Source organism: Camelus ferus, chromosome 3 (assembly GCF_009834535.1).
Source record: "Camelus ferus isolate YT-003-E chromosome 3, BCGSAC_Cfer_1.0, whole genome shotgun sequence".
NCBI classification, from domain to species: domain Eukaryota; kingdom Metazoa; phylum Chordata; class Mammalia; order Artiodactyla; family Camelidae; genus Camelus; species Camelus ferus.
In genome coordinates, this window is record NC_045698.1 from 93,097,938 (window position 1) to 93,123,160 (window position 25,223).

At 45.2% G+C, this 25,223-nt stretch overlaps 1 protein-coding gene across 2 annotated transcripts; it reads right to left on the reverse strand.

Annotated features, from left to right (window-relative positions):
* Nucleotides 1–104: 104 nt before the first annotated feature.
* VDAC1 (voltage dependent anion channel 1) lies at nt 105–25,223 on the reverse strand. 2 transcript variants are annotated; one of them, XM_032476736.1, is made up of 9 exons: nt 25,070–25,223; nt 13,965–14,037; nt 13,389–13,438; nt 12,531–12,683; nt 12,383–12,435; nt 6,659–6,886; nt 3,862–4,012; nt 1,958–2,015; nt 105–1,054 (listed from the first exon to the last, which is right to left on the reverse strand). In XM_032476736.1, exons 2-9 carry the CDS (start codon nt 14,029–14,031, stop codon nt 963–965), a joined length of 852 nt encoding a protein of 283 aa, XP_032332627.1. In that variant the 5' UTR covers nt 14,032–14,037; nt 25,070–25,223; the 3' UTR covers nt 105–962. The 2 variants fall into 2 exon arrangements, with proteins under 2 accessions (XP_032332627.1, XP_032332628.1); XM_032476737.1 differs by having other exon boundaries at nt 13,965–14,034; nt 25,070–25,139.

Genomic DNA, 25,223 nt, shown 5'->3' on the forward strand with positions numbered 1-25,223 from the left:
CTCTCTCATACACACCCACATAGCCGTTTTCAAGGTGCCAAAAAGCAAGACCAAACAAATGCCCTCTTTATTTACACTTTTATTAATAAAGACAACAAAAAAGATAAGGTTTCAATATTTTATTCAAGTTTTATTTTAAGTGATGTTAATTACAGCATTTGAGGGGAAAGATCTAATTCCACACAAAATGGAAGACTCTAAAATGTACCCATTAAACTGCTAAAAAATAAACTGAGTGGCAAGAATACAACAGAAGTCTGATTTAGATTTTGAGTGCTGTCACCATGTGATTACAGTCACAGAGACTCTTCCCAGCTTGCAGCTGGAACTCTTAGAAGCTATTTCATACTCTGGTGCAATGGCAAAAAAACCACAACATGAGAGGGAATTAAGTCCTGAATTATTGGCTTCATCACATCCACCTTCTCCACCCCAAAATGGCACAAAAGAAACAGCTACCACATCCTGCAGACTACTTTTGGTGTAAAAGAGGTGATGGACTGGGTGGAAACAGGCCATGAAGATCTGTCTAAAAAAGTCCCTTTCAGATTAGTTTGTACACACCATCAAACAACGAGCCTCTCCTCAATTAGGGTAGGAAACCAAGGTTCAATTCTCAGGAAGTCACAATTTCATTCATTTACTCAATATGGATTTACAAAGTGCCTACAAATTATCAGCTTCCACTTGCAGCCATTTCTAGGTAAAAAGAAACCTGGCATCTCTAGAGGGGCCAGCAAGTTCCCCCCAAGTCTACAGCTGAAAGGACCTTTTTTAGAATTGGTTTCTTCTGTACCTTTGAAAGGGCAACACCCTAAAGCTGAATCATCTTTACCCTGGGAGTCTAACATGATATTTAGCAATACTTGCATCCCAGACATACAACATTAAAAGGTACACTAAATTCTGAAGGTAGCTATGCTGCAAAATAGTTTAAAATTAAACGATTGTACAGTATTCATTTATGCTTGAAACTCCAGTCCTAGACCAAGCTTGTGTCCACCAGCGTTGACATTCTTGCCATCCAGCAAAGCTGACAGCGTCAGTTTGATTCCTGCAGGGGAAAAATTGGGGCGAGGAAAGGAAGAGAGATGGAGGAAAGAAAAGAGAAGAAAGGTGAGCACAAGAGGAACGCTGAAGCACACTGGTGACACCACACCAGATTCAGAACCTGTTCAGCCAAGTGTGATCAGCAAGGGCAAAACCACATGGCCCTTCAATCCCTGTTACTCAGCACCATCTGACTAATGACCAGGTAGCCTAGGATGAGCTTATGAAACAATAATGGTGATTCCACAGCCCACCCAAATCGACTTCAGGGACTCCACTTTCCTTTATCCTTTCACCATCCTCACTGCAATTAATCAATCTACAGTCAGCACCACACAGTAAACTTCTTCAGCAATACCCCCGTGAAATAAAACCCCAACCATGAATCAGACTCCGAGGTCTCACGCTTCCACCCACAGCATGCATGCAAACACACACGCATGCATACACATGACTAAATGCAATTTTCTCTAGATTGACTTGATCTGCCATCAAGTCTGTTTGACCAGAATAACCCCAAGGTGGTATTATCTCCTGTAGCTGTAATACACCATGGACTGGCCTAACTAACAGTGCAGAGGAAACCTCCAATAGGGATGATTTATGGGCTAGTTTTAAGAGCCTGCTAGAAGGGGGTATCAAGCATTATGTACACACTAGAAAAAAGGTTGTAAGAAAATAATCAAAAATGTACTATTTGTTAGCCTTGGCCATTTTTTCCTCCTACTTAATACTTCTATTCTCCAAATGTTTTATAATGACTGTAGTCCTTTACATTCAACTATAAAACTTTATATAAACTCATTTGCAATGTATTAGTCATTTTATAATCAATAACAGAAAGCAGCAAACCAGCACCACTTTTTTTTAAGACAAAGAACTGACTTCACATACAACCAACACATACCTGGCTTTAGGGTCTGAGTGTATCCTAAACCTATCAGGCTGGAGTTGTTCACTTTAGCCTAGTCAAGGAAAAGATACGACAGTGAAAATGTTAAGTATTTCACGGTTCAGTCTCCAAAATGAATAAGAGCTTTTTAACCAACCAACTCTGGACTTCAGAATCAAATTCCCAGTTGAGAGGGTATACCTCAATGGTAGAGTGCATGCCTGGCATGCACAAAGTCCTGGGTTCAATCCCCAGTACCTCCATTAAAATAAATAAAAACCTAATTACCTCCCCCACCAAAAAGAATAAAAAATAATTTTAAAAAAAGAATCAAATTCTCTTTTTTCATGACCATCTTGTTTACAGGATTTAGTAAATTCAATTTGAAACTATCAAATTTGGGAACTGGGACTCAGAAGAGTAACTCAAAGAGTCAATGCAATTTTCAATTAAAAGGAAGTTATTATTTACATTTGATTCCTGAAGTTATGTATCATCAATTCAATTTATACTGAGGAGGTCTGTTTTTAAGTATAATAGGTGAGAACACCTTCGTTTATGGCCAGAGAGATAGAAGTCTTTCTTGTATGGAAGATTTCTTCAAGATCTTTTTGTTAGAATAAGGAAATACAGAGCAAATGTCAGATGGGATTTTTGTGACTTTTTTTTTAAATGGCAGAACATTGTTCATATTTTCTCTTCATGAGCAAAAATCCTATTGATGTGAAGAAAATTTGGCACTGACAAGCCTAAATTTAAAGCTTGCTGCTATACTGGAGCAAAAGAATGACTTAGTCAATCATTTAAATTTCAGCACTTAGAGAATGGTGATTAATAATTAAGTTCAATAAAGCAGCTGAGTCAATAATAATTTTGCCCTCATTCTTCTGCCTGAGATGGAGGTAAATCTGGGCCTCTCCCTGACCCCTTTCTGGGAAAGTAAGGAGGGTCAGGAGCAGAGCAAGCTCAAACCATGAAAACACCCAGTCCTGGCAAAAGCTAGGGCTGCCAGGGTGCATGTTTTCCTGCTCTCATGCTGTTTTCAGACCCAGCACTTCCCAGGGGAGAAAATGGGAAGGAAGACCTCCCAGGAGTCAGTGCCCCATCTAGCTGTTCCATCTTGCCCATGCCATCCAAATAACAAGGCCTCTTTTCCTTTGTAAGTGCCTAACATTAAGGAAGCCAAATTCAGTCCCTATTTCAGGAGACTTAAAATGGGCTGTCTGTAAATTACACAAGCCAGCCCAGAAACCATCGTGCAACGTGAGATTTCCTCATTCCACCCCAAAAGGGGCGCAGCCAGCACTGCCTGCAACAACACAGATGAGCTCAACAGGATTTAATGCAAAAACTATGCAGCAACCCAGGGGTCCAGGAGCAATGCCAGAGTTGCAAGACAAGATGCCAACTGCCCAAGGCCAGGCCCCAATTTCTTAATATGCAGTATAGGAGCGGGGCAAGAGAATGAAAACTGAGGGAGAAATGAACATATAAAACCTTAGGGTTCAAGGCCACCCCCTTTACAGTCTGCAGCATGGAGCAGAAACTGGTTAGAGGGGAAGGCTCCACAGCAAGGCAGTCTGGGTCAAACACAGGCCCCAGCACGTGCCAACTGCCTGCCTGCCGTTGGGCAAGTTACTCAACCACTCTAAGCTTCCAGTTCCTCATCTGTGACAACATGGATGGAATAATTTAAGAACCCTCTCTCAAATGGGTTGTGTAAGAATTAAATACAGCAATCCAAATATAATGGGCTACACGGTGCCTGGCACGCAGAGTGAGCACTATTACCGTTTTACCCATTGTGAACTTTTCACGGAAAAAACCTCTGGCCAAAGCATGGAACTCCATCCATCCAAAAGGATTCCAACCTAAGGGTCGGGGGGGCCTCAGAGATACACGATTCCGCAGGTACCCACCGAGAAGCAGGCATCAGGATCGATCTGGTACTTGGCTGCTATTCCGAAGCGAGTGTTACTGTTTCCTGCTGTCCAGGCGAGGTTAACAGCAGTCTCCAACTTCTTGTTCACCTTCTGATAAATGGAGCCACCAAACTCTGTCCCATCATTTCTGCAAACAAGCACAGCAGAGATGTCAAAGCACCCAGGAAGGTGTGTTGAGCTGAGCAGAGCCGCCCAAGTCTAAGGACATGGGTGCTGTAAAACGGACTAAACTGATCACAAGACAGACACCAAATTATGATAGAAACAGCTCAGACACCAGAGTCCAGAAGGTTCAGAGGAAGGGAAGTCTACCTGAGCCATCACTGGGAGCATCCACAGGCAGCTCAGCCAACCGCTCAGGCTGTGTGGAACTGGAGGTTTGCTTCCAAAATGTTCTTTAAAATAAAAGCACTAACTAGGGCACCATGATTATGGATTCTGAGTGATTTCTTTCCTCTGCTGCTAAGGTTATTACCTTTTGGGGGGGGTAATAATTAGGTTTATTTATTTATCCTTAGAGGAGGTACTGGGGATTGAACCCAGGACCTCATGCATGCCAAGCAGGTGCTCTACCACTTGAGCTATACCCTCCCCCTAAGGTTATTAGTTTTATAAATGCTCTATCATAAAAATGGTAAAAGGGAACTCAGCCAGAAATGGCAAGAAACTCTATAACGTTTCACACCAGCAGCTGAGCCAGTGCTGCTCAGCCAGAACTGACCCAGCCCCTCGGAGGAGGAGCAGCAGTTACAAAAGAGCTTAACCTACAACTCAGGCCCGTCCACCTGGGCATACTGTTAGCCCATGTGGCAATATCTACCATCCTGGAGAGATTTGAAAAGGTGCAACTTGCTATGCTACAGAATGTTTATGTCTTTCAAAAATGGAATGAAGTACAGCTAGCCAAACTCCTTCCTCTCTTCGAAACACAGCATACTGACCCCAGCCTCTGGGAATACCCTCTTCCCCTCCCTGACATTTTTAACATAAAAATACAAGGTCAAAGCTCTGCCTTATCATTTGGGATCTCTCCAGTGGAAACGGCACTAGCAACTGTTAGGGCAGAGCTCATGTGCTTTGGAATCCAGCAAAGAGCTTAGAACTCACTCATCCAAGAACAAACTGCTGCTGTTTCATTGCAGACTCTGCTCTTCACTAGTACATTCTCCCTAAAGTAGATGCTCATTAAATACATTCTAAATTCTTAGTTTCTTTCCCCTGAAATTCAGCCAGACAGGCACGGTGCTTCCTTCCAAAGAAGGGAGCCCAGGCACCACCTGATTCACAGGGAATCCTGACTTCTTCAGAAAGTTTGAACACGCTACAAAACAGCAGCTTGTCCAAAATAATAGATTTTTTGAGTGACTGTGGTATAACTCAAATGGGAAACTTTCTTGGGCTTAAATGTGTTTAAAAGTTAGATTTTTCAATACATTCTAAAACCAGCCACACTGCCTTCCTGTACTGAACTCTCAAAACCATAAACTCTATGCTCTATCAAACTTATTCAAATTCATCTATATGAAGCATAAAGAACATCTGTTACACATCTGGGCCTCTGCAAGAGCAGGGCAACCCAAATTAGCTGTGTCAGCTGTTTCCACGCCAGCTCCAAAAATAAACCATGTCCATTTACTAAAAATCTTGAAGCTCAGGTAATGAAAACAGCTCATGGCCATTATTCTTCCTAGAACTGGTACCAGTTCCCAATTCCAAGCCAAGGAAGCACCTTCCCTGTCAGCCAAAACTCTCAATTAAAAAACACTTCTATGCTTGTGATATTTTTCCTCTGACTTGTTGCATGTTACCTTTCTTGGATTTACATTATTTTTTAACCTTTTTTGGTATACATTTCTATGAATTTTAACATATGCGCAGACTCGTATGACCAGGACACAAAACGGTCCTACACCAAATTCCTCTGTGCCAACTCACTGGGCTGTCCAGCTCTAGTTTCCCTGTGACTTTTCAGTTTTAAAAAACCCAAATTTTGTTAATTGTATTGTATTAATTTTTATTAATTATAAAAATTCCTCAGAAGTTTTTGTTAATGGAAATTCTATTAGTTTAGACACAAATACCAGTTTCTTGTCTCTAAATTTAAAAAGTCACTTCTTTAGTGACCTCTAGTGGAAAGAAAGAAATACGGCAAAGTTGTGCTCAGCTTCTGCCACCCTTTAGCTCCTCACGTCTACAGGAATTTCATGGATGAAATTTTTGTTTCCCTTAAATCTAACTCAGCACTCTACTTCAACTCTCAAGTTGGAGTACAAGGGTCTCTCTCTAACCCACCCTGTAATTTTCTCTTCCCTTCATGATACTGTCCAGTTAATAAACTTTTAAATGCTCTGCTGTGCATAGAAGACACTCTATTTAATTTGTATCCCATGCCTATATTTCATTAAGCACAGCACTCTGGTCCTCAGGCCATACACTGAGAAAGACAGAGCTACACCTTCCCCCTCCCTGTGTTAACTAAAACTGAAAGGCCCTCCAATGTCCACAATGCTACAGGGAAGGGACACTCCTGGGGACTGACATCATGCCCTTACCACACCCGATCAGTCTCTCTGTGTGTACCAGTGACAGCATTTACTGTTCACAGAATAGAAAGAACCTACATCACTTCAGGAAATGGGGTAGGTGAGAAACAAGAAAAATACTAGCAGGCCATTTGGCTCATCTGATTCCAACAAACTCACTTCACAGTGATTAAAAACTGAGCTCAAGAAAAAAATCATGAAAAACAATCCCCTCCACTGCACACACTCACACATTAGTGTGAAGCTGGAACTCATCGGTCTTGTAGCCAACCGCAAAGTTGCTCTGGGTCACTCGAGACTTCGCGGTCTCAAAGTTCATCTGGTAGCCAGCCAGCCAGCCCTCATAGCCCAGCACCAGAGCACCCCGGATGGAGGGCCCAGCGATGTCAAAATCCACGTCACAGCCCAGGTTGATGTGCTCCCGTTTGTACCCTGTCTTGATTTTAGCATTTTTTTTCCTGCAGGAAAAGAAATTGTATTAAAATCAGAAGTGACCTCACTTTGCAACAACCACGCCAAGAAATGCAAATTTTTTAAAAATGATCCCAGTTTGAAAAGGTGGATAGGGAGGCAGTCAGGGCCCCAGATCTTCCTTAAATAGCTGCTGTACCACAATGGGAAGAACACAACCTCTCTTCAACCGGAATCCAGAATAATTCAGAAATGCCACCATGATGAAGCAAGAACACAGGCAGGAAAAGCTAGAAAAATAAGTGCTAAGTAATTTTTACTGTCCTCCCCCTGTTTAATGTAGTGGCCTACACAGGCATTCATTAGGTAGAGTGCCACCATGTAATTAGGAAACAGATGCATCTTTGCTGTCTTCCAAGTCTGCAGAAAAGATACATCTGTCACAAAGGCAGCCATCTAAACAGCAGCTTTTAAGGACACAGTCGTCTTCTTACTTTGTGGCTCACTTAGTACATAAAGAAACAAATACTAGATCCATTCTAAGTAATTACAACAGTTAGACAGCTTCTAATTCAGTATTCATGAGATCCCAGTGAGTACATATTACAAAGAACTGGGTAGTGATGTGGAACCTGGGGCCTTGCAGTCACAGGAGACCAGGAAGCCCTGTTGGACCAGACAAGACCCCAGGTCTAGTCCACTGATCCCAGATTTGCGTACATGGCCTGATCAGTGCCTCCACTGCCTATTACTCAAGACCCAGCATTTCTCAGGAGAGGAAGGTAAGTCGTGTTACCAGCAAATATATATTACCATGCCTCTTAGCACAAGTCAGCATCAGAGACAAGATCACATATATCAAAAAAAATCTAGACTAATGTCACCTGATTGTTTGTGCCATTCAGCTACAAAGTGGACATCTCCCACAGCAAGCTACATTCTCAGCAGAGACCACAGGAGAAACCAGATCTGCTTCAAGGCTCAAGGACCACACAGCCCTGTCCACCCCAGCTTCACTCACACTGAGATTAAAGCTTCATCCCCAGCACCCAGACTGTGGGCCCTAAATACCACCCCCTCCTAAAAGGAACCAGCACGCCTCAGAAAACTGGAGATTACAAATTGGGGCAGGAAATGGGCAAGGTGAGCTGGAAGCATCTATCAAACTCTCAGACTTTGAAGTTGGAGCAAAAGGACTTGAGAGCTAAGATGAAGAGGCTCCCAAGGGCTTCAAACACAGGACAACATGAACATCATTAAGAATAATATTGGCAAAGGATTGAAACATATTAAGTATGTTTAAATCTATGAGATAATAATGACACTCAAAACACACACACATTAGTCATCTTTAGAGACTAGAGAACCAATTTGTTATTTTGAAAACAGTAAATAAAAAAGGAACTAAACATTTATCCCACCTTTCCTGTACTAACTATATCTCAAGATAACCAAAGAGTTGATGAGAAGTGTCTCTCTTTTTTTATTCATAAATTTTCTTTTAATTGAACTATAGTCAGTTTACAATGTTGGATCAACTTCTGGTGTACAGCATATTTCAGGCATCCATATACATACAGAGATTCGTTTTCATATTCTTTTTCATTATAGGTTACCACACAATATTGAATATAGTTCCCTGTGCTACACAGTATAAACTTGTTGTTTACCTACTTTATATATACCGGTTAGTATCTGCAAGAGAAGTTTCTCTTTACTGAAATATTCCAGATAGAAAATGAAGGAAGGATAAAGGTAGAATTATCACTGATTTGTAACCCCTCATGAGCAGATCATGAATGGCACTAACATACCAAGAGAAAACCAGGCTTTCCTTCTATGTGCATCTCAATGAAACCATATTTTAGCAACACCACCACCCCTTCAGTGGAATCCAAATGTGATGAAGCCTTTAGACTTACCAATTCACAGGAAATACGGGGGGCAGGGGAACAAGTTAAATACCCACCACAGAACGCAAACAGCAACATTTACTCTATATGTAATCCTACAGGACAAATGATCTAGCTTTAACAAATAAATTGTAAGGGGAAGACAAGAAGAAAAATCTAAAAACTAAGATTTATAGAAGCCATAAAAACCAATTTTTACAATTTTGCATGGACAATTTTTGATTTGTAAATAACTTTCATGAAATCACATACATTTGGAGACTAGACTTGACAATATTATGGAATTATGATTAATTTTTTACAATGTAATGATATTGTGCTTATGTTTTTTTAAAGGAATCTTATTTAAAGATACATATTAAAATATTTACAGATAAAATTACGTGATATCTGTTATTTACTTAAAAATACTCTGAGTGTGGGAGGGACTGATTATGGATGTATAAATAAAACATGATTGGCCATGGGTTAATTATTAAAGCTGGGTGATGGGAACATGATGAGAGTATAATGTAATTTTCTGCATTCTTTTGAATGTTTGAAATTTTCCATAATAAAAAATTTAAAGATTAAACACTCCAAGTTTTCAATGAGACACAAGAATTTCAGAGGTCATAGGTGAAAATAAAGTCAACACCCTTCCCCAGTGACCATGAAACTTGCACCTTTTATTCAAGTTGCTTCTGTGCATTTTTGCAAGCTTTGAAAAAAAGGAGTGACAACCAAATAAATTATCTCTCAATAAGAAAAACTTAAAATAAACCTGTTTTGGTCTGTCTGCTCTTTAGGAGAAGAAGCCTCAATTATGACCAAGTACCTAACCGGCACCAAGCAGGGTGAGGTGACTGATGAAAAGACAGCTGCTCAGAGGCTGACATTTAGAAAGCAGGGGAGACCAATATATGTACAAATCAGGCATCTAGTAACCACTGGGTAAAACGTGGTTGTCCACACAAAGTGTGACACCTGTGGCAGGGCCTCTGACCAGTGGTGTGCAACAGCCACACCGCACAGCTACACAGCACCTCCATACACTGCCTCACTGGATTCTGGTCAGGAGAGCCCTAGAGAATGGGCACTGTTTGGGCAGTGACACAATTTCCAGGCTTGTGCCCTAAGGCAGCATTCCACACCTTTGGAGCTTTTCCTCTTTCAGATATTATTGGGATCTTTTTAAAGCTATTTAAACAGTGAAGCTAATTTGACAAGCACCTGAGAAAGGCATGACTCTGATCTGTGGTTAACAAGCTGGCTTTATCTGTGGTAGGTAGTCAGTGTGGGTGCTGGTCCCCAGGCAAGGTCTGTCTGCAGCTTCATCCAAAAGCGATGTATGCTTAGCTCCTTACGGAAGCAAGGATATTTTCCCAAGCTGTACCCTTCTGTCACTTTGGAAAGGCAGTTTTCAATTCCAATCTCCATCAAGTTATCAAAACTTTCCTCAAACACCCAGTAGCAATGAGTACTTCTTGTGCCCATAGTCTTGCTTTCTAAACACCATTCTTCAATAAAAGGAACCAAGGCTCCTTGGAGAAATGGCTGATAGCAGGGCTGGGGAAGAACAAGTACACTTTCTGAAGTGCTCAAAAAAAATGACAGGGGCTTGTCAAAACCACACAGGATGTCAACTTGAAGGCACTCCCAATAGCCTTATCTGGGACAATATGAATAACAAAATAAATTACAGTAATGGATTATAATCCATAGAATAAAATAAGTGTTCAAGAATCCATATCGATAAAAATAACTGATCAAATAAACAGAAAGTGGAGAAGGAAGAACTCAAATCTTCCTTAACAGTAAAATCCAAATTAATAAATGTAGAAGGAATGACGGGAATAGAAAACTCACCATTCACCAAACACAGCTGTTTGCAAAAATCACCAATGGATGCTAATATTTGTGAGTCAAAGTATAAGAAAGAATATTTGTATGGTCTTAAAGCATGTCCCCAAAAATGCTTGTTACTTACAAATGGGAAAAAAGTCGCTTTACAGAGAAATCTAGCAAACACCACTTTAAGTAATCAAAGTAATGTCACCAATAATGAGGTACATTGACATATACCTCATGATGTCAGGCACCAGGATGGACACAACACATCATGTCTATGGTTGTCAAAAATGCATAACCACTGGGAAACATCAGACAAATCCAAATTGAAGGAGTCTACAAAATAATTGCCCAAGCATCTTTAAAAGTGTCAAAGTCATGAAAGATACAGAAAGACTATACCCCAGATTAGAAGAGACAAAGCAGACTTGACAACTAAATACAATGTAGTGTCCTGAACTTAGTCATGGACCAGAAATAAGGTATCAGGAGAAGAACAGATGAGTTAACTATATGATATCAACATAAATTTCCTGGTTCTCATTATTATATTATAGTTATAAAAGATGTTAACATTAGGAGAAGCTGGGTAAAGGATATAAAAGAATTCTACACACTATTTGTGCAACATTTTTGTATATGTTAAGTATAAAATAAAAAGCTAATTAAAGTTAAAAAAAAAAAACTTTTTTCATATGTATATTACTCCAAGACCTGGAAACTTCTCTGCAAACCTCCCAAAGGCAATGGGAAATCCCTTTACAAATTCCAAAGTGTGCCACCTCAGGGCAGCAGGCAAAGTCCTAGGCAGCAAACTCAAGCATGTGGGCACTCCTTCCAGTCCTCGTCCTATCAGAGGGTTTCTGGATAACCTCTCCCATCACAGCAGGGTGCCTGATGGAGAGTGGAGACGCAGGAAGTGGGAGAAACTACAGCAGTGATTAGAACAAGGGAAAATTCAGCTCCTGGCCAATGGTCTTCAGATCAACCATAACCAAGTTATAAAAAGACTATAACCTCCAGAGGCAGGAGCCCTGTGTGCCCAGTCCCTTGTGGTCACCCTGCACAGGGTATGCTCAGTAGATCCTCCCTCTAATAAACATCTGTTGGAAGAGGAAAATGGAAGGAGAGAGAGGAAAATATGCAATGGCAAAAATGAATTTTTAAATGCTGCTGAACCATACACTTAAAGATGGCTGAGATGGTAAATTTTGTGTATTTTACCACAATTTTTAAAAACTGAAAAACTAAGAAATGGAACTCAATGTATGCCCTTCATCAGCGTGCAAAACAACCTTTCCCAGGTTTATGAGACCCATTGTTCTGAGTGGAAAAAGCCAAGAGTGCACTCTAGAGGAGAATGACTCCTTCCAGCCCCTCTGAAAAGCACCTGGAGCTGAGGCAGACCAACAAGCACCCTGACACACCCTGACGTGGCCAATAACCAGCCAGTGTAATCTGTGGCTGGAGGGCCTGGAGCAGGGAAGTGCAGCCTCAGGACCCACCCTGCAGTTAAGCCCACACGCCCTCAGTGTCTCTAAGTAAGAAGCTGGTGAAAGGGCCCTCTAAGCCTGGAATACGGGGCTGGCAACAATGACCCTTAGCCTCTGCTTCCAAACGCTGCCCGTTGCCCTACATCCATGGTCACATGCCTCACTCACGTGGAATGGAGCTTTACTGGACCAGAAATCCTGCAGCCTCCACAGCTGAGGCCAGGAGAACAGTGACAGACAGCACGGAGTCTTATTCTATAATAACACTGCTAAATGTCCCCGTGGAGAACACAGATGAAATTCTTACCCAGTGTTTGGTGAGAAGGATGAATCAAAGGTCAGCTTCAGTCCACGTGCAAGCTGAACAGTAAAGAAATTCGCCAATAGGTTGAGTCACAAGGCAGGTCAGCAAATGTCAATTAATAAAACTGCATCTCTTCACAGGCAACCATTACCTGATCTTCCACAGTAATTTCCGTGCCTAGTGTGTTGTCAGTGTTCCATTTCTCCGTAAACGTCAGACCATATTCGGTCCATCTGTACTTGGTTTCCAGACTGCCTGTCACTTTGGTGGTCTCCGTGTTGGCTGAACCTGAGCTTGTAAATTCCTTTAAAGAAGAAAGAGAGTCACAGCCTGCATGCCAGCACTTCATTCTGCATCACTCCACCCCTGAGCGGACTCTACTTTCCTTTATGCAAGAGGTGAGACCCTGACTGTGTGGAGGTAAAGCTCATTCTATAATTCAACTAGATATTTCAAGTACAGATGGAGTCTGCTAATTAAGGGAATCCTACAGGGAATTCTTATTAGAAGACAGCTTCCTTCCTCCCTGTAACTCTTTAGACTGGACAGGAAGGCAATCATCCTTCTGTCCTACCTCCAGCCTCAGACAGAGAAAAAGCTTTAAGATAAAGCTAGCATTACAGTAATTCAAGCCAAAACTTCCTCCTTTCAACAATTACCACAGGCACAATCTAACAGGAACTACTAAAGTTTTTTTTGTTTGTTTGTTTGTTTTGTTTTTTTAAAATAATCACATGGTATGGAACACTGGTCAATTCTGAAATAAGAAATATAAAGAAAAACAAAGCTAAGATCTGTCCCATATTCTCACGAGTATTATGAGCTGCTGAACTGGGGACCCAGTGGCATGGTTCCCCTGGACCACCCATCCCACAGAGGATGCAATGAATGTGAGAGCCACAAACTGCCACAATCAGAAAAGCCCCTCTGTTTGACTCTGCTACCCAGATGGCAGTTATTCATTGATCTGTAATAAGTATTCATGTTCCATGTGGGCCAGACAACTTACCAGTCCATTCTCAGATTTTGTTTTCAAATCAAGCTTTATTAAGCCAAATCCTAAAGAGAGAAGATGGTAACAGTTAACAGGTTAAATAGCTAACTTGAGAGCAGCATCTCCGCCTCCCTTAGTCTGTTTAAAAATGCCATGAGTGCGGAGGGCACCTGTCTCCACTGCTGCCTGCCTGTGTGTGCGGAGCCTGGTTGCCATGGAACAGTGGCAGACGGAACAGGCACAGGCCCCACCTGCGTTCCAAGTGGAGTCAGAGAAAAAAAGGCATGACAGTGTGGGCACATGCCTAAGGAGGAGCTAAATTTAGAAATCGCACTCCACTGCAGCATCCAGAGACCTGCCCCCGCCTGAGACAGGAAACAAGAATGTCCACTTGTCTGCAGCAATTCGCAAACCTACCCATTCTGGGTGCACAACCAAAACTGCTCTACCAGGCAGAGAAGGCTTATCTTTTTCCCCTGACATGAAAGTTCTGAGAGCTGACTGACACAGGTCTCTCAAACTGTGATGGGTGAAATCCCAAACATGCCAGCTCAGTCTCTGAGGTGAAAGGCCGCTCCATGCAACACTCACCATAGCCCTTGGTGAAGACGTCCCTGGCAGATTTGCCAAGATCAGCGTATGTGGGAGGCACAGCCATCTTCTGCTACAATAAAAGAACCACCAAAGTAAACACACTGGTAATTATAGATATTAGTTTTCCACCTACAAATATCGTCAGCACTGAGTTCCAGGTACCTTATTTCCCCGGGTGTGGATAGGAAAGCCTGTGCTATCTCCCGCTTCTTTTCGTAGCTAGAGTTTTAAACACCCAGTAAGTTTTTATTGACAGCAGATCAGCCTGACTTCGGAGCTCTTCTACTAGGCATCCCCAAGACTGAGCACAGGCCCAGAATATGGCAGGAGTCAGTCAATGTTTGCTGAATGAATTAATTGTCAAAGACACATTACCATAAGCCAGCTACTTTACTGAATTGCAGGACTCTTGCCAATAAAACGTATCTTCTTACAAAATATCAACTGCTAGGACATTAAATACACTGAACAGAAATCAGAGCTTTTCATGGCAACCTATTTTCCATACAGCTGTGACTTCATTCATGCAACAAATATTTATGGAGTAAAGGGGAAGGTACAGCTCAGTGGTGCTTAGCATGCACAAGGTCCTGGGTTCAATCCCCAGTGCCTCCTCCAAGAATAAATAAATAAATAAACCTAATTACCTCCCCCCACCAAAAATACATATATATATATATTTATGGAGTACCTACTATGTGTCAGAATGGACCCAACCCTTCACAAAACTTTTGCATTTTATGGGAATCCACTTTTAGAGCATCATCACATTCCTCACAGAGAAAACAGTAAAACCTAACTAGGCAACTCTTCATATGGAAGGAAATGCAATGACCCCCCCCCCAATTTAATTCAAACAAACATTTATTGAGCTCCAAAGTAACTGTATTTTTAAAAATATCGGAGTACTACTTGGGATTGGTGCATATCATTAAGTCAGTCAACAAGTATTTATTAAATACCACAGTGTTCAAGGGAGGCAAGTACTTCAAATAGTCCTTGCCCTGATGACCACACTGCATCTCTGAGAGGCTCTGCACTGACACCTCATGTACACAGAATTAAACTCCCAATCTGGACAGCACACACTCTGTGCTCCATCCAGGAGGAGAGGGGAACGTGATAAAGCACCATCTTCTGCATCTTCTCAAGCTCCCAAATTGTTAGCCTCAATGGGCCAGAAATTCAACTAACTTACCAAGGATGGTTCCAGCCATTTTAAATACAGTATACCTAAATTACCGAACTTAATTTGCATCTACCCCAACCAAAGTCACATATATATGTACTTACACAAATGAACACCCATATGGCATGTTCCTGGTATGTGGGAACCCACTAAAAGTGGTCCAAGTGATCCCAGGGGAACAATATCACAATTGGAAGCTGCATTCCTGACCAAAGCCTCACCTTCAAAGACACTGCAGGGAGCCCACAGAACCAAAGAGTATAATGTAATAAATAGATAAATAAATAAACTTCCACAATTTTAAATTATAAAACTGTGGTCCAGGTCCTATTTCACGTTTTTCAGGGGTTTTGCTAATTCTGTCCCAACTCCCTTTTGTATCAGGGCAGAGAGGAGCAACCCAATAAGCTGTCTACGCTATCCTATTTTTGTTGCTGTTATGTCTCACACATGATCAGGCTGGAACCATGGGCAACTCAGTCCACATGAGGATCAGGGCACAAAGAACATGGGGAAGACCCACTAGGCTGCTCCCACTGGCTCTTTCAAGTCTGGGGACTCCCCTCTCCCAACTTGCTCCCCTTCCACCAAAAATGAACCCCATAGGCACACTCACCCCAGGGACAGACCAGGACACAATCTACCAGGTCCTCCAGAAATACCCCCACCTTAGGCAGATGCCCCCGCCACAGATGGGGCTGGCCCCTCCCAGGAGAAGCAATGAAACAACCCTGGATCGAAGGCTGGTATAATACAGCCCCAAAGAAACGTGCAGAGGGCCGAGAAGATTCTCCACCCCCATCAGAGTATCAGTGGACCACCAACCCCTCTTCAGGGCTGCCCCCCTCCCAGCTGGGCCACAAACTCAGCCCCAGCCAGGTTGGAGCAGTCCAGTGGCAACATCTCTGGGTCAGCTAAGACTTCCGGCACCTCAGGAGCCAGAGCCCTCCCAAATATCCTCCCCAGGCTCCAGGACCCGCCTCAGCAGACACACACTGCTTTCACATCTGGACTGGTCCATCCCTCAGGAAAAAAGGCAGAACACGCATCATTTAATGTTCCCCAAATGCCCTCTTATCCCTAATCCCCAAAATCAAAATGCAAAGCCACCTGTCAAAAAAACACTCCACCCACAGCAAACATCACCCTAAAGTGGCCAGTAAGAAGATTACCAGCCAAGGACAAGAGAGGTGGGATGGCAGGGGGAGCTCACACAAGGCCAGGCTCTCCTCGCAGCCCCAGCACAGCACCTGGCAGGGAAGATGCACAGGAACCACTGGCTGAGTGGAGGCAAATCCACTCCCGGACCTGAGGTAACACCCACCGAGGCAGGCAAGAGGCTGACTCCCCCTTCGCCAAAGGCCCCCAGTGACTGTGTGGTTATAGTTTCCCCTCTGCTTCTCATGTAGTCTTCCTCATTCCCCACCTTCTGTCTCCTGCCCCACTTGTCTGACAGGACTGAGGCAGCTCTGCCTCTCTGAGAAGCTTGACTTTCTTACAACTGCAAACAGCATCCAACACAGTTCTCAGCACTCATTTCAAAAACAATTTTATAGTAGAAATAATGATGTCCATTCATGTTTTCTCAGGCCAGCACTAGAGGGAAGAGAATTCAGCATCCTGTATTCTCACTTAACATCCTGCCTGCACTTACTTGGAGGCTGAACCCTGGCCTTAGCCTTCCCCTCTCCCAGATCAGCTCCAAATTGCTCCCCATCTGTCTCTGCAGCATCCACCCTAAGTGCCTTCAGAAAAGAGAACACTCATGCACCGCTGGTGAGAATGTAACTGGCGCAGCCACTACAAAAACAGTACAGAGATTCCTCAATAAATTAAGAACAGAATTACCATATGATCCAGCAATTCCACTTCTGGGTATTCAAAGAATATGAAAAGCACTAATTCACAAAAACACTCGCACCCCCATGCTCACTGCAGTATTATTTACAATAGCCAAGAAATGGAAGCAACCTAACTGCAATCAATGAACGACCTTGAGGGTATTATGCTAAATGAAATAAGTCAGACAGAGAATACAAACACCCTATGATTTCACTCGTATGTGGAATATCGGTTTGGGGTAGGGGAATGAACTGGTAAAGGGATCAGCTGTATGGTGATGGGTGGAAACTAAATTTTTGGTGGTGAGCACGCTGTAGGGGACACAGAAGTAGAAATATAAGGTTGGATACATGAAACTTATAGAATATTATAAACCAATGTTACCTCAAAAAGAAGGAAGAAAAAAAAAAAAAGCAGCAGCAGCCCACCTTCTAGAGGCTGAGCATGAAGTGGGGTATTCTGACATGGGCAAGCAGCCCGCCCTGGAAATCAGAAGGATGCCTGGAGAAGGTGGGACCCCAGGCCTCCACCTAGGTAATGGCTTCAAGGCAGATCTTGGGTGCATGGCTCCCAAGGATAAGTGGGAAGTAAAGAATAGGCAGGGTCAGGCTGAGCAGACCTGCTACAGTCACTGATGACTTTGAGAAGGACCAGCAAGTCACACGAGAAAAGGAATTGCTGCTTCCCCTCTACTGCCTGCCAGCCTACCTACCCAGCCATTCCCTGGCTGACCTTGAACAGATTATGCAAGCTCCTCTCCAGCTGAGGAATGAAAATCCAGCCCATACTGGAAGCTCAGAGGGGAAAGATAGTATATCGCCCAGCACAGTCTGCGTAAAACTTACATAATCTCCATCTTGGGGAGACTATCCTCCTTGACTCATCAGCTGCACGACAGCAACAGCTGCTCTGTTCCTGGTGCCCCACTACTACAAACGCACACCCATCCCCCAATCACACCCTTGAATTCAAAGCATCCCAGAGCCTGTCATGTATAAATTTAGCCAAAATATGGGCAAGACTATGTGTACAAAGATGCCAAGGCCTGGTGTGAAGGAAAAGCCAGGCTGGTCTAACTAAGATAACTCACAAGTCTAAGAATGTGAAGGAGAGGCTGGGCTGGTCTAACAAGATAACTCACAAATCTAAGTATCGGAATACTGATCTGAATTCTGCTGGACTAACTTGTAAATCTAAGTTAATTAGTGTTGGTTTGCTGTTCCTGATTTTTTGCCAGCCAGCTGGGTTTTCAAAGATACATATCTGGCTTTGGAATGTTGATTTGCTGCCTCCCCGCCTCCATTTTTGTGCTAAAGCTGTTCCATGCCTATTGGCCGAATACCCCAAGCTTGTACCTTACCCTATAAAACCTCATGCACACGTCTTGGAGGTGCTCAGAGCTTCGGAGCAGAAGCCCCTCTGAGCCCGCCAGCATAATACATCTGGGTACTCCAACCCTCCGAGTGGTGCTTGTTTCTTGACTGGCCTGTCATTGCCGTAACACTGGCACATAGTAGGTATTCAATATACATGTTTGTTTAATGAGTAAATTCGCAGTGAGCATCAAAGTATTTTTAGAGTAGGGAAAAAAAGAAACAGTATCTGACAATAGGGACTAAGTAAATAACAATGTAACCAGTAGGCAGGAGCTCCCTCTACACCGAAGCCAAGCGGCAGCAGCACCAGGGATGTGGGAAAGACCCACAATTAACATGCCTCACCCCCACATTGGCCTTAGGAGAGCTGAACTCACGTTGAGGAGACCTAGCGTCTTCAGAAGCCAGCATGGCCACTTCTGACCTCCAAGCCAAATATGGACTTTATTCTAGGGGCCTTAGGGAGTTACATTAGAGAGACTGACACATCCGTGTTTGGGAAGCTCACTCAACCAACAGATTCACAAAAATGTAAATGAGAATACCTACTGCTGGTGTGGAACAGTTGCTCCCATTCACTCCAAGCAGCAGTACTATGTACAGTACAGCCCCTGAGAAGCCCACTGCTGGGCAGTGCCTAAGTGGACACGTATTAACTCTAGTGGCAATTCTACTGTTAGGAACCCACCCACAATGATACCCAAGACACCCAAAGATGCATACACAAGGATGCTCACTGTAGGGTTATCCATAACACAAAACCCAGGAGCAACCTAAATGTCCATCAATAGGGAAACGAATACATAAAAACTAAGTTACTTGCAAACTAAAGAGTACTGTGTGGCAATCAAAAAGACTGATGGATTTCTATATGGTGGCATGGAAAGCTACCTGTGATATAGTTCAATGAAAAAAAAAAAAGTCACAGAAAATGTGTAATTCCATGTAACTGGAGGAAAACCTTTTCACAGACGCATCTTTATATGTCCACGCATTTGTGTAATGGATGGAAAAGCAAGTGCAAGGAAAGGATACGAGCTACTCGGAAAACTGTGGCTGCCTTGGAGCTGCTTCTGGAAAGGAAAGGAGGTTTAGAGAAGGAGTAAAGTCAAAACAGGATTTTCCTTTTTTGATTCTAGTTAATCATTTAAGTTGCCTATGCATTTGATAATTTTCTTTTTTAAGAACAGAAAATTTTAAAACATAACTGAAATTGAGCCCCACTGCATTCACAATGCCACAAGTCATGTTCCAAAAGGCTGCTGCAGCAGAGGTGCCAGAAGGAAAAGTTATCTAGAAGGTGTCTATACTGGTTCCAAGGACAGATTCAAACCACACTGAGGTGGTAGGGTTAAAAGATAACGCCTGTGGGGAGTACATTCTACCCCTAGGTGACATCAGTGGCTTTGGCCACCCTGCCCAGAAGGCATAACTTCAGTATGCATGAGAATAGCTTGAATCACTTGTTCAAAAGCCTCCTTTCCTCCCTCTCAGCCTTTCAATTGCCTAACTCACAGGCAGAGCAGCCCTCAGATGCCACTGAGACAAGTGGGCTGGCTCCCTGCACCAAGCGCCCACCAGAATCCCCACCTTGAAGTATGCTCTTTTCTCTGCAGAAGCTCCCTCAAAACGATCCAGGCAGGGGAGCCTTGGTGCCCCCAGAGAGATAATAACCACTACAATGGTTGATACAGAGAGCAGGGTGGCCATGGGGCCCCAGGGCTCAGTCAGGAACAGCTGAGGAAAAGTCTTCTGAACACACGTAACACCCAATGGGTTGAGAGACAACATTTTCAAGGGCAAAGGGATAACAGGGCTAGGACCTCAACATCAAGAGCCACCCTGCCATGGCATTTCTCTGCCCATCCGAACGCCCCGGCAGCAGGGCACAGTGACTAAGGAAGGGGCTGCAAGCCTGGCAGAGGTTCTAGCCAATGCCAGCCTTTACTAGCTGTGTGACTTTGGACAAGCCACTTAGAATTCCAGGATCTCATTTTGCTCATCTGTAACATGGGGCTAATGACAGTGCCTTTTCTACTGCCATTGTTGCAAGGATTAAGTGAGGTACACAGATAGAGTATGTAGAAATATCTGGCACACAGTGAGCACTCAATAAATGGTAGTGTAACTACAACCCATCATTATGGATATTCTTTGCTTGCCCCTCCAGATCCACCTTCCTCCTCCATCCTGCTCTATGCCCCTAGAGCAGATCATTATGGACTGTTGTCAATGGGCTATGGGTTGGGCTCAGCCAATAGGAGGCACGAGCAGAAGAGGGGAGAGTGAAGTTGCGGCATTCGTCCCCCAGGCTCCCGCCCTCCTGGGCCTCGGATGGGCAGTGATGACTTTCCTCTACCCAAGGCTAGAGCTACTGCCAATGGACCCCAGGACCCAACCCTTGTCAGTTCCCCCACACTCTGCCCACACCTTCGCAAATGATCCCTTCACTATGCTTTCTTTGACTACCCCATGTGAGTGTGTATCTGATTCCTTCAAGGACCCCAACCCACAAAATCATCGCCATCACCATCACTATCACCATCCTGGGTTCCCCTTAGGAAGGGAGAATTGTAGGAAAGCATTTGGCTCTATTTCTAACATCATTCTAGGCAGTCTGTCAGGGCAGAAATGGGCCAGCCTATTAGAGAAGCATCAGGCCAGCCAGGGATTAGAGCAAAAGCAACTCTTCCTAACTCTGGGGACCACGAAAGACAACTTTCCCAGTAGGAGGCGAGAGCTTTCTGAAAGCCAGTATGTGAGGTCAACACCATCAAGAACCTCCCTACACACCCCCACCCCACACTTCCTCACCAGGAAGAGGCAGCCCAGGGGAACAGCCCCTGGTTGGGTCTCCAGAATGCTGGCAAAGCCAATACCCCTGCTCTGGTAGGTCTGCATTCCCGGTGCAGCTGTCCTCCCTCCCCCCTTCCATGAGCGTCTCACACAGGGCAGCCTGGCTTTCCAGGTGATGCTTCTATTTTAAAACACCCTGGGAACTGGGCCACCACCGGCACAGCCTTCTACAAGCCTCAAGAGAATGTGGCTGACTTGGGGATACCCTGCCCACACACCCACCCATCCAGAGGAGAAGACCTAGGCTGGCAGGCAGCATGCCACGGCCTGAGTCCCAGGCACACCTAAGGCTTTTCTGCCTGGCCTTAGGCACCTCAAGTTCCCTGGAGCCTCACTGCTTGGCTTGACCTAGTTGGGGTAAAACTGACAGTGCCTGAGCAGGAAGACTCTGAAGTCAAGCAGACCTGAGTTCCAACCCTACTCCACCACTCTCTCGTTATTTGATCTTGAGCAAGTCACAACCTATTTGCACCTCATTTTTCTTCCACTCCAATACAAAGAGAGAGTACCTGACTCAGCATCATTGTGAGGACTGAACTAGACTGTTAGCATAAAGACAGTACAGTGGCTGGGACCCAGTAAACATTCAACAAGCACAGACAGTATTTATTACAGGTTTTCACTTTATACACTTCTTATTAAAATTACAGCTGTTGTGCAGGTTGCCAAAAGGTCACCTGGAACCACCGGGTCCAGAGCCTTCCCAACTATAATGAGGTATTGTTTAGCTGAATATTGTCCAGCCAGGTCCTAGAAGAATGCCTCCCACCTCATCCAGAGAAAATTGACCCTTCTTCTGATAAACATCCTGTGCCACTGTCCTTGCAACAAACAGAGTGACTTCACTAACCACTGTCCACTGACAGCTAGCCTACACCCAACCATGCACACTGTCACTCTGATCAGTGTAAAAGAATAACACTTCTCCTCTGAAAAGCAAATTCTACTTTTCAAAGGACGCTCACATCTATAAGCTCCTTGCAGTGGCCCTTTGCAGCGGTAACTGCAGTGTGAAAGCATCAGCACTGGAGGTAGCCAGGCCAGGCCCTGAACCCCACCTCCACTCCCCACCTCCTGAGCTGTAACCTTGGGGTGGTTATTTCACCTCTCTGTGCTCAAGCCTCCTGACCCGAGAAATGGAAACAATAGTACCTCTCTCCCAAAGCTTGTAGGATGGTGGATTCAACATCACACAAGGTATGTCAAGTCCCCAAGAGGGTGCTAAGCAGGCCCACAATAAAGAATGGCTGTGATGATGATGGTCACATTCCTATAGTGGAGAAACTGAGGGACAAGAAAGTAACTTGACCTGTACTAGACCCTGTGGCTCACGTCAGAGCTGAGTTGTATGAGCTGAGTCTGCCCTGCAGGGCTCTTTCCAGCACAGCTCTGGGTGAAGGGCTATGACTCCCAGTCACCCTGACCCCTCTGAGAGCAAGCAGTGAAACAGACCTTTGTGCCCAGGTCCAGCTGAGGAGCCCCCTGATCACCTCTCTTCAGTAGCGACCAGAAGGGAGCCCAAAGCTACCCAGAGCAGCTTAAGGGGCTAACTGCAGGCTTGGGCTGGCTCTCAGCCACACGTGCCTCTCTCTCACTACCACCAAAAACATCACACCTTGAGAAATCTCATCTGGGGCAAAGTGGACTTTGGGAGCATCTTACCAGTAAAGAGGGGGTGAATGTCCCCCACAACCACCAGCTTGGAGGTGGTTATCCATATCTGCCTGGGGTCCAATGGGACCAGAGGCCCATAGGCAACTTACTATACTGGTTCCCCTAAGGCCCTCTGTCTACAAATAGCCCCTGCCTATAGAACAGCAGAAATAAACTAAGCAACTGAAAGCAGCACCCACCCCTCATCCCCAGTGTCAAGCACTTTATTCAAAACAACTGCACTAGAAGCCACTGACCCACTCACCATCAGAGAGGGAACAGGCACCAGGCCCCAGGTCTTCAGGAGAATCCCATTCACCCATGTCACCCTCCCCTATGAGCCCTGAAACAGCAGTTCAACAAGTTTCCCAAAGGACTTGGAAAGTCACAGAATGAGGATAACATGTTTAAAGCAGTTATTTCAAATTAGGGCCTGGTGGACCAGCAAGAGGGCTGTACGCACCGTTGCAGCTCTTTAATTACTTGTGACTATCTGCAAGGCAAGCCTGTTCTCTGGAAATGAGACATGTGTCCCTCAAAAAGGATGTCCAGGATTAAGGGACTATGGATTATATATGGCTGCTGGCCATTACATGTGGCCATTCAACAATCCCACAATTACTTAATGAGCATTTACTATAAGCCACATACTGGAATGGCAAAAACTATCCTTATGTCAATAAGAGTGAGTAAACTCTTGAATAAAAAGCAAATACATGCACCCCAACAGACCCTTCTTAAGCACCTACTGTGTGCCAGGTGGCAACAGCCCAGGCACTGAAAAACAAAGCTGCATAGGGCTTAAGCATGACCCCGCAGGAACTCATTCCAAAGCTGGGATGGAAAGAAGGCAGGCCCTGGGTCGTCTGTCCTGGCCTTGCCAACAGCATATTAGGCAAAGGAGGAGCTCATTTCCGTATCTCCTCTGCAGAAGGGAGGCTGGTCCGGGAGGAAAGGCCTAGGCTTAGCCCAGGTCTGCACCCACTTCAACTTCCTGCTCCAGCCTGACCTTCTCTGTCTGTAAACTTAAATCTTTTTCATGAATTATCCTGAAAGTTACTCAATGTCTGGCACATAAATGCTTAATAATAATATCTAAAATAACAGGGGCTACCTTTATTGAACCCTTTCCAGAATACCATGTGGAGTAGTCTTCAAGGGATGGTCTAGATCCTTCCAAAAAGCCTCAAGGGTAAGTGTCAGCATTTCTACTGAAGCCTTCTCCCTGTCAGGCATTGTTCTGAACGTCTTAAGTTAATCACCTCATTTGATTCTTCCCAAAAACCCAAGATATAATTGCTCCCATTCTACAGATGAAAAAAAACTGAGGCTTGGTATCATCCCAGCTGTGTGACCTTGGACAAGTAACTAGGGCTGCGGGCCTCATATCCAAAGGTCTAGGAACCAGTTTCGAGAATGCACCACTGCATTTGGTGAATGAATGAGTAACCGAACCAGGAAGGAATCCCTCCTATGGCCAAGGGGGCCACATCACTCCCGACGGTACCTCATTTTCCAAGGCCTAACCTCCTGCCCAGGGCCCAACCCCGGCCTCGGCCCCAGCTCCAGCTCTTGCGGCCTAAGTCGACTGTTAGCCTCCCGTTCCGCCTGGAAGGCGCTGGCACTCGCGGACAGTGCTGGGGGAGCCAGCTTCTGCGGGCGTGGACTGGCCTGGGCGTGCAGGGCTGGGGGCGCTGGGCCACGGTCGTCACATGAGCTCATGCCTGCGGCGACAGCATGGCCCGCGCAGGTCCGTGAGCCTGGCCCCGCGAGCATAAAGTGGCGGGCGGGTCCCTGCCCGACCCACGCTGGCGGGATCGAGGGCCAGAGGGCGCCTCCGGGGAAGGTCACCTAGACCTGCAGCCGGCCCGGCCTCCACGCGGCGGCCCGTGCCCTTCCGCCCGCAGGTCCCCGCGCTCTTGTCCCCAGCTGCAGGCGCCTCCGGATGTCCGGCCTCCTGCTCCCCGGCCCAGATCCGCTCGCCACCCGCCCGCCCCGCGCGGCCTGCTCTGCCTGCCGCTGACCTGCCAGGCCCGCGCGGGCCGCTCCGGTTCCCAGCCCCGACCCGGCCCTAGGCCCCTAGCCCTCGTCCGCTCCCCGCCCCATCTCCTCCCTTCAACTCTCCAGGGGCCCGGCCGGCGGCCGGAGGCGCAAGCAGAACCCGGGCCCCTCTCCGCCGCGCTTACCTCAGAAGCGGTGGCAGTGGGCTCCGCGGCAGCTACGGCGGGGGCTGCAGCGTGAGGAACGGAGTGAGTGGCTGGGCCGAGGGCGGGGCGGCGCGGACGGCGGCGGCGCAGACCCGCCCCTAACCAGCGCGCCCGGCCCGGCGAGCTCCGCCCC

Bases quoted from the DNA above. Each gene is read 5' to 3' on its own strand.
- VDAC1 (XM_032476736.1), bottom strand. From the start codon at position 14,031: ATGGCTGTGCCTCCCACATACGCTGATCTTGGCAAATCTGCCAGGGAC. The intron at 4,013-6,658 runs GTGAGTGTGTGC...GCTTGTTTGCAG, and splicing joins TTCCAGCTTCACACTAATGT to AAATGATGGGACAGAGTTTG. The intron at 1,055-1,957 runs GTATGTGTTGGT...TTTCCCCTGCAG, and splicing joins CACTCAGACCCTAAAGCCAG to GAATCAAACTGACGCTGTCA.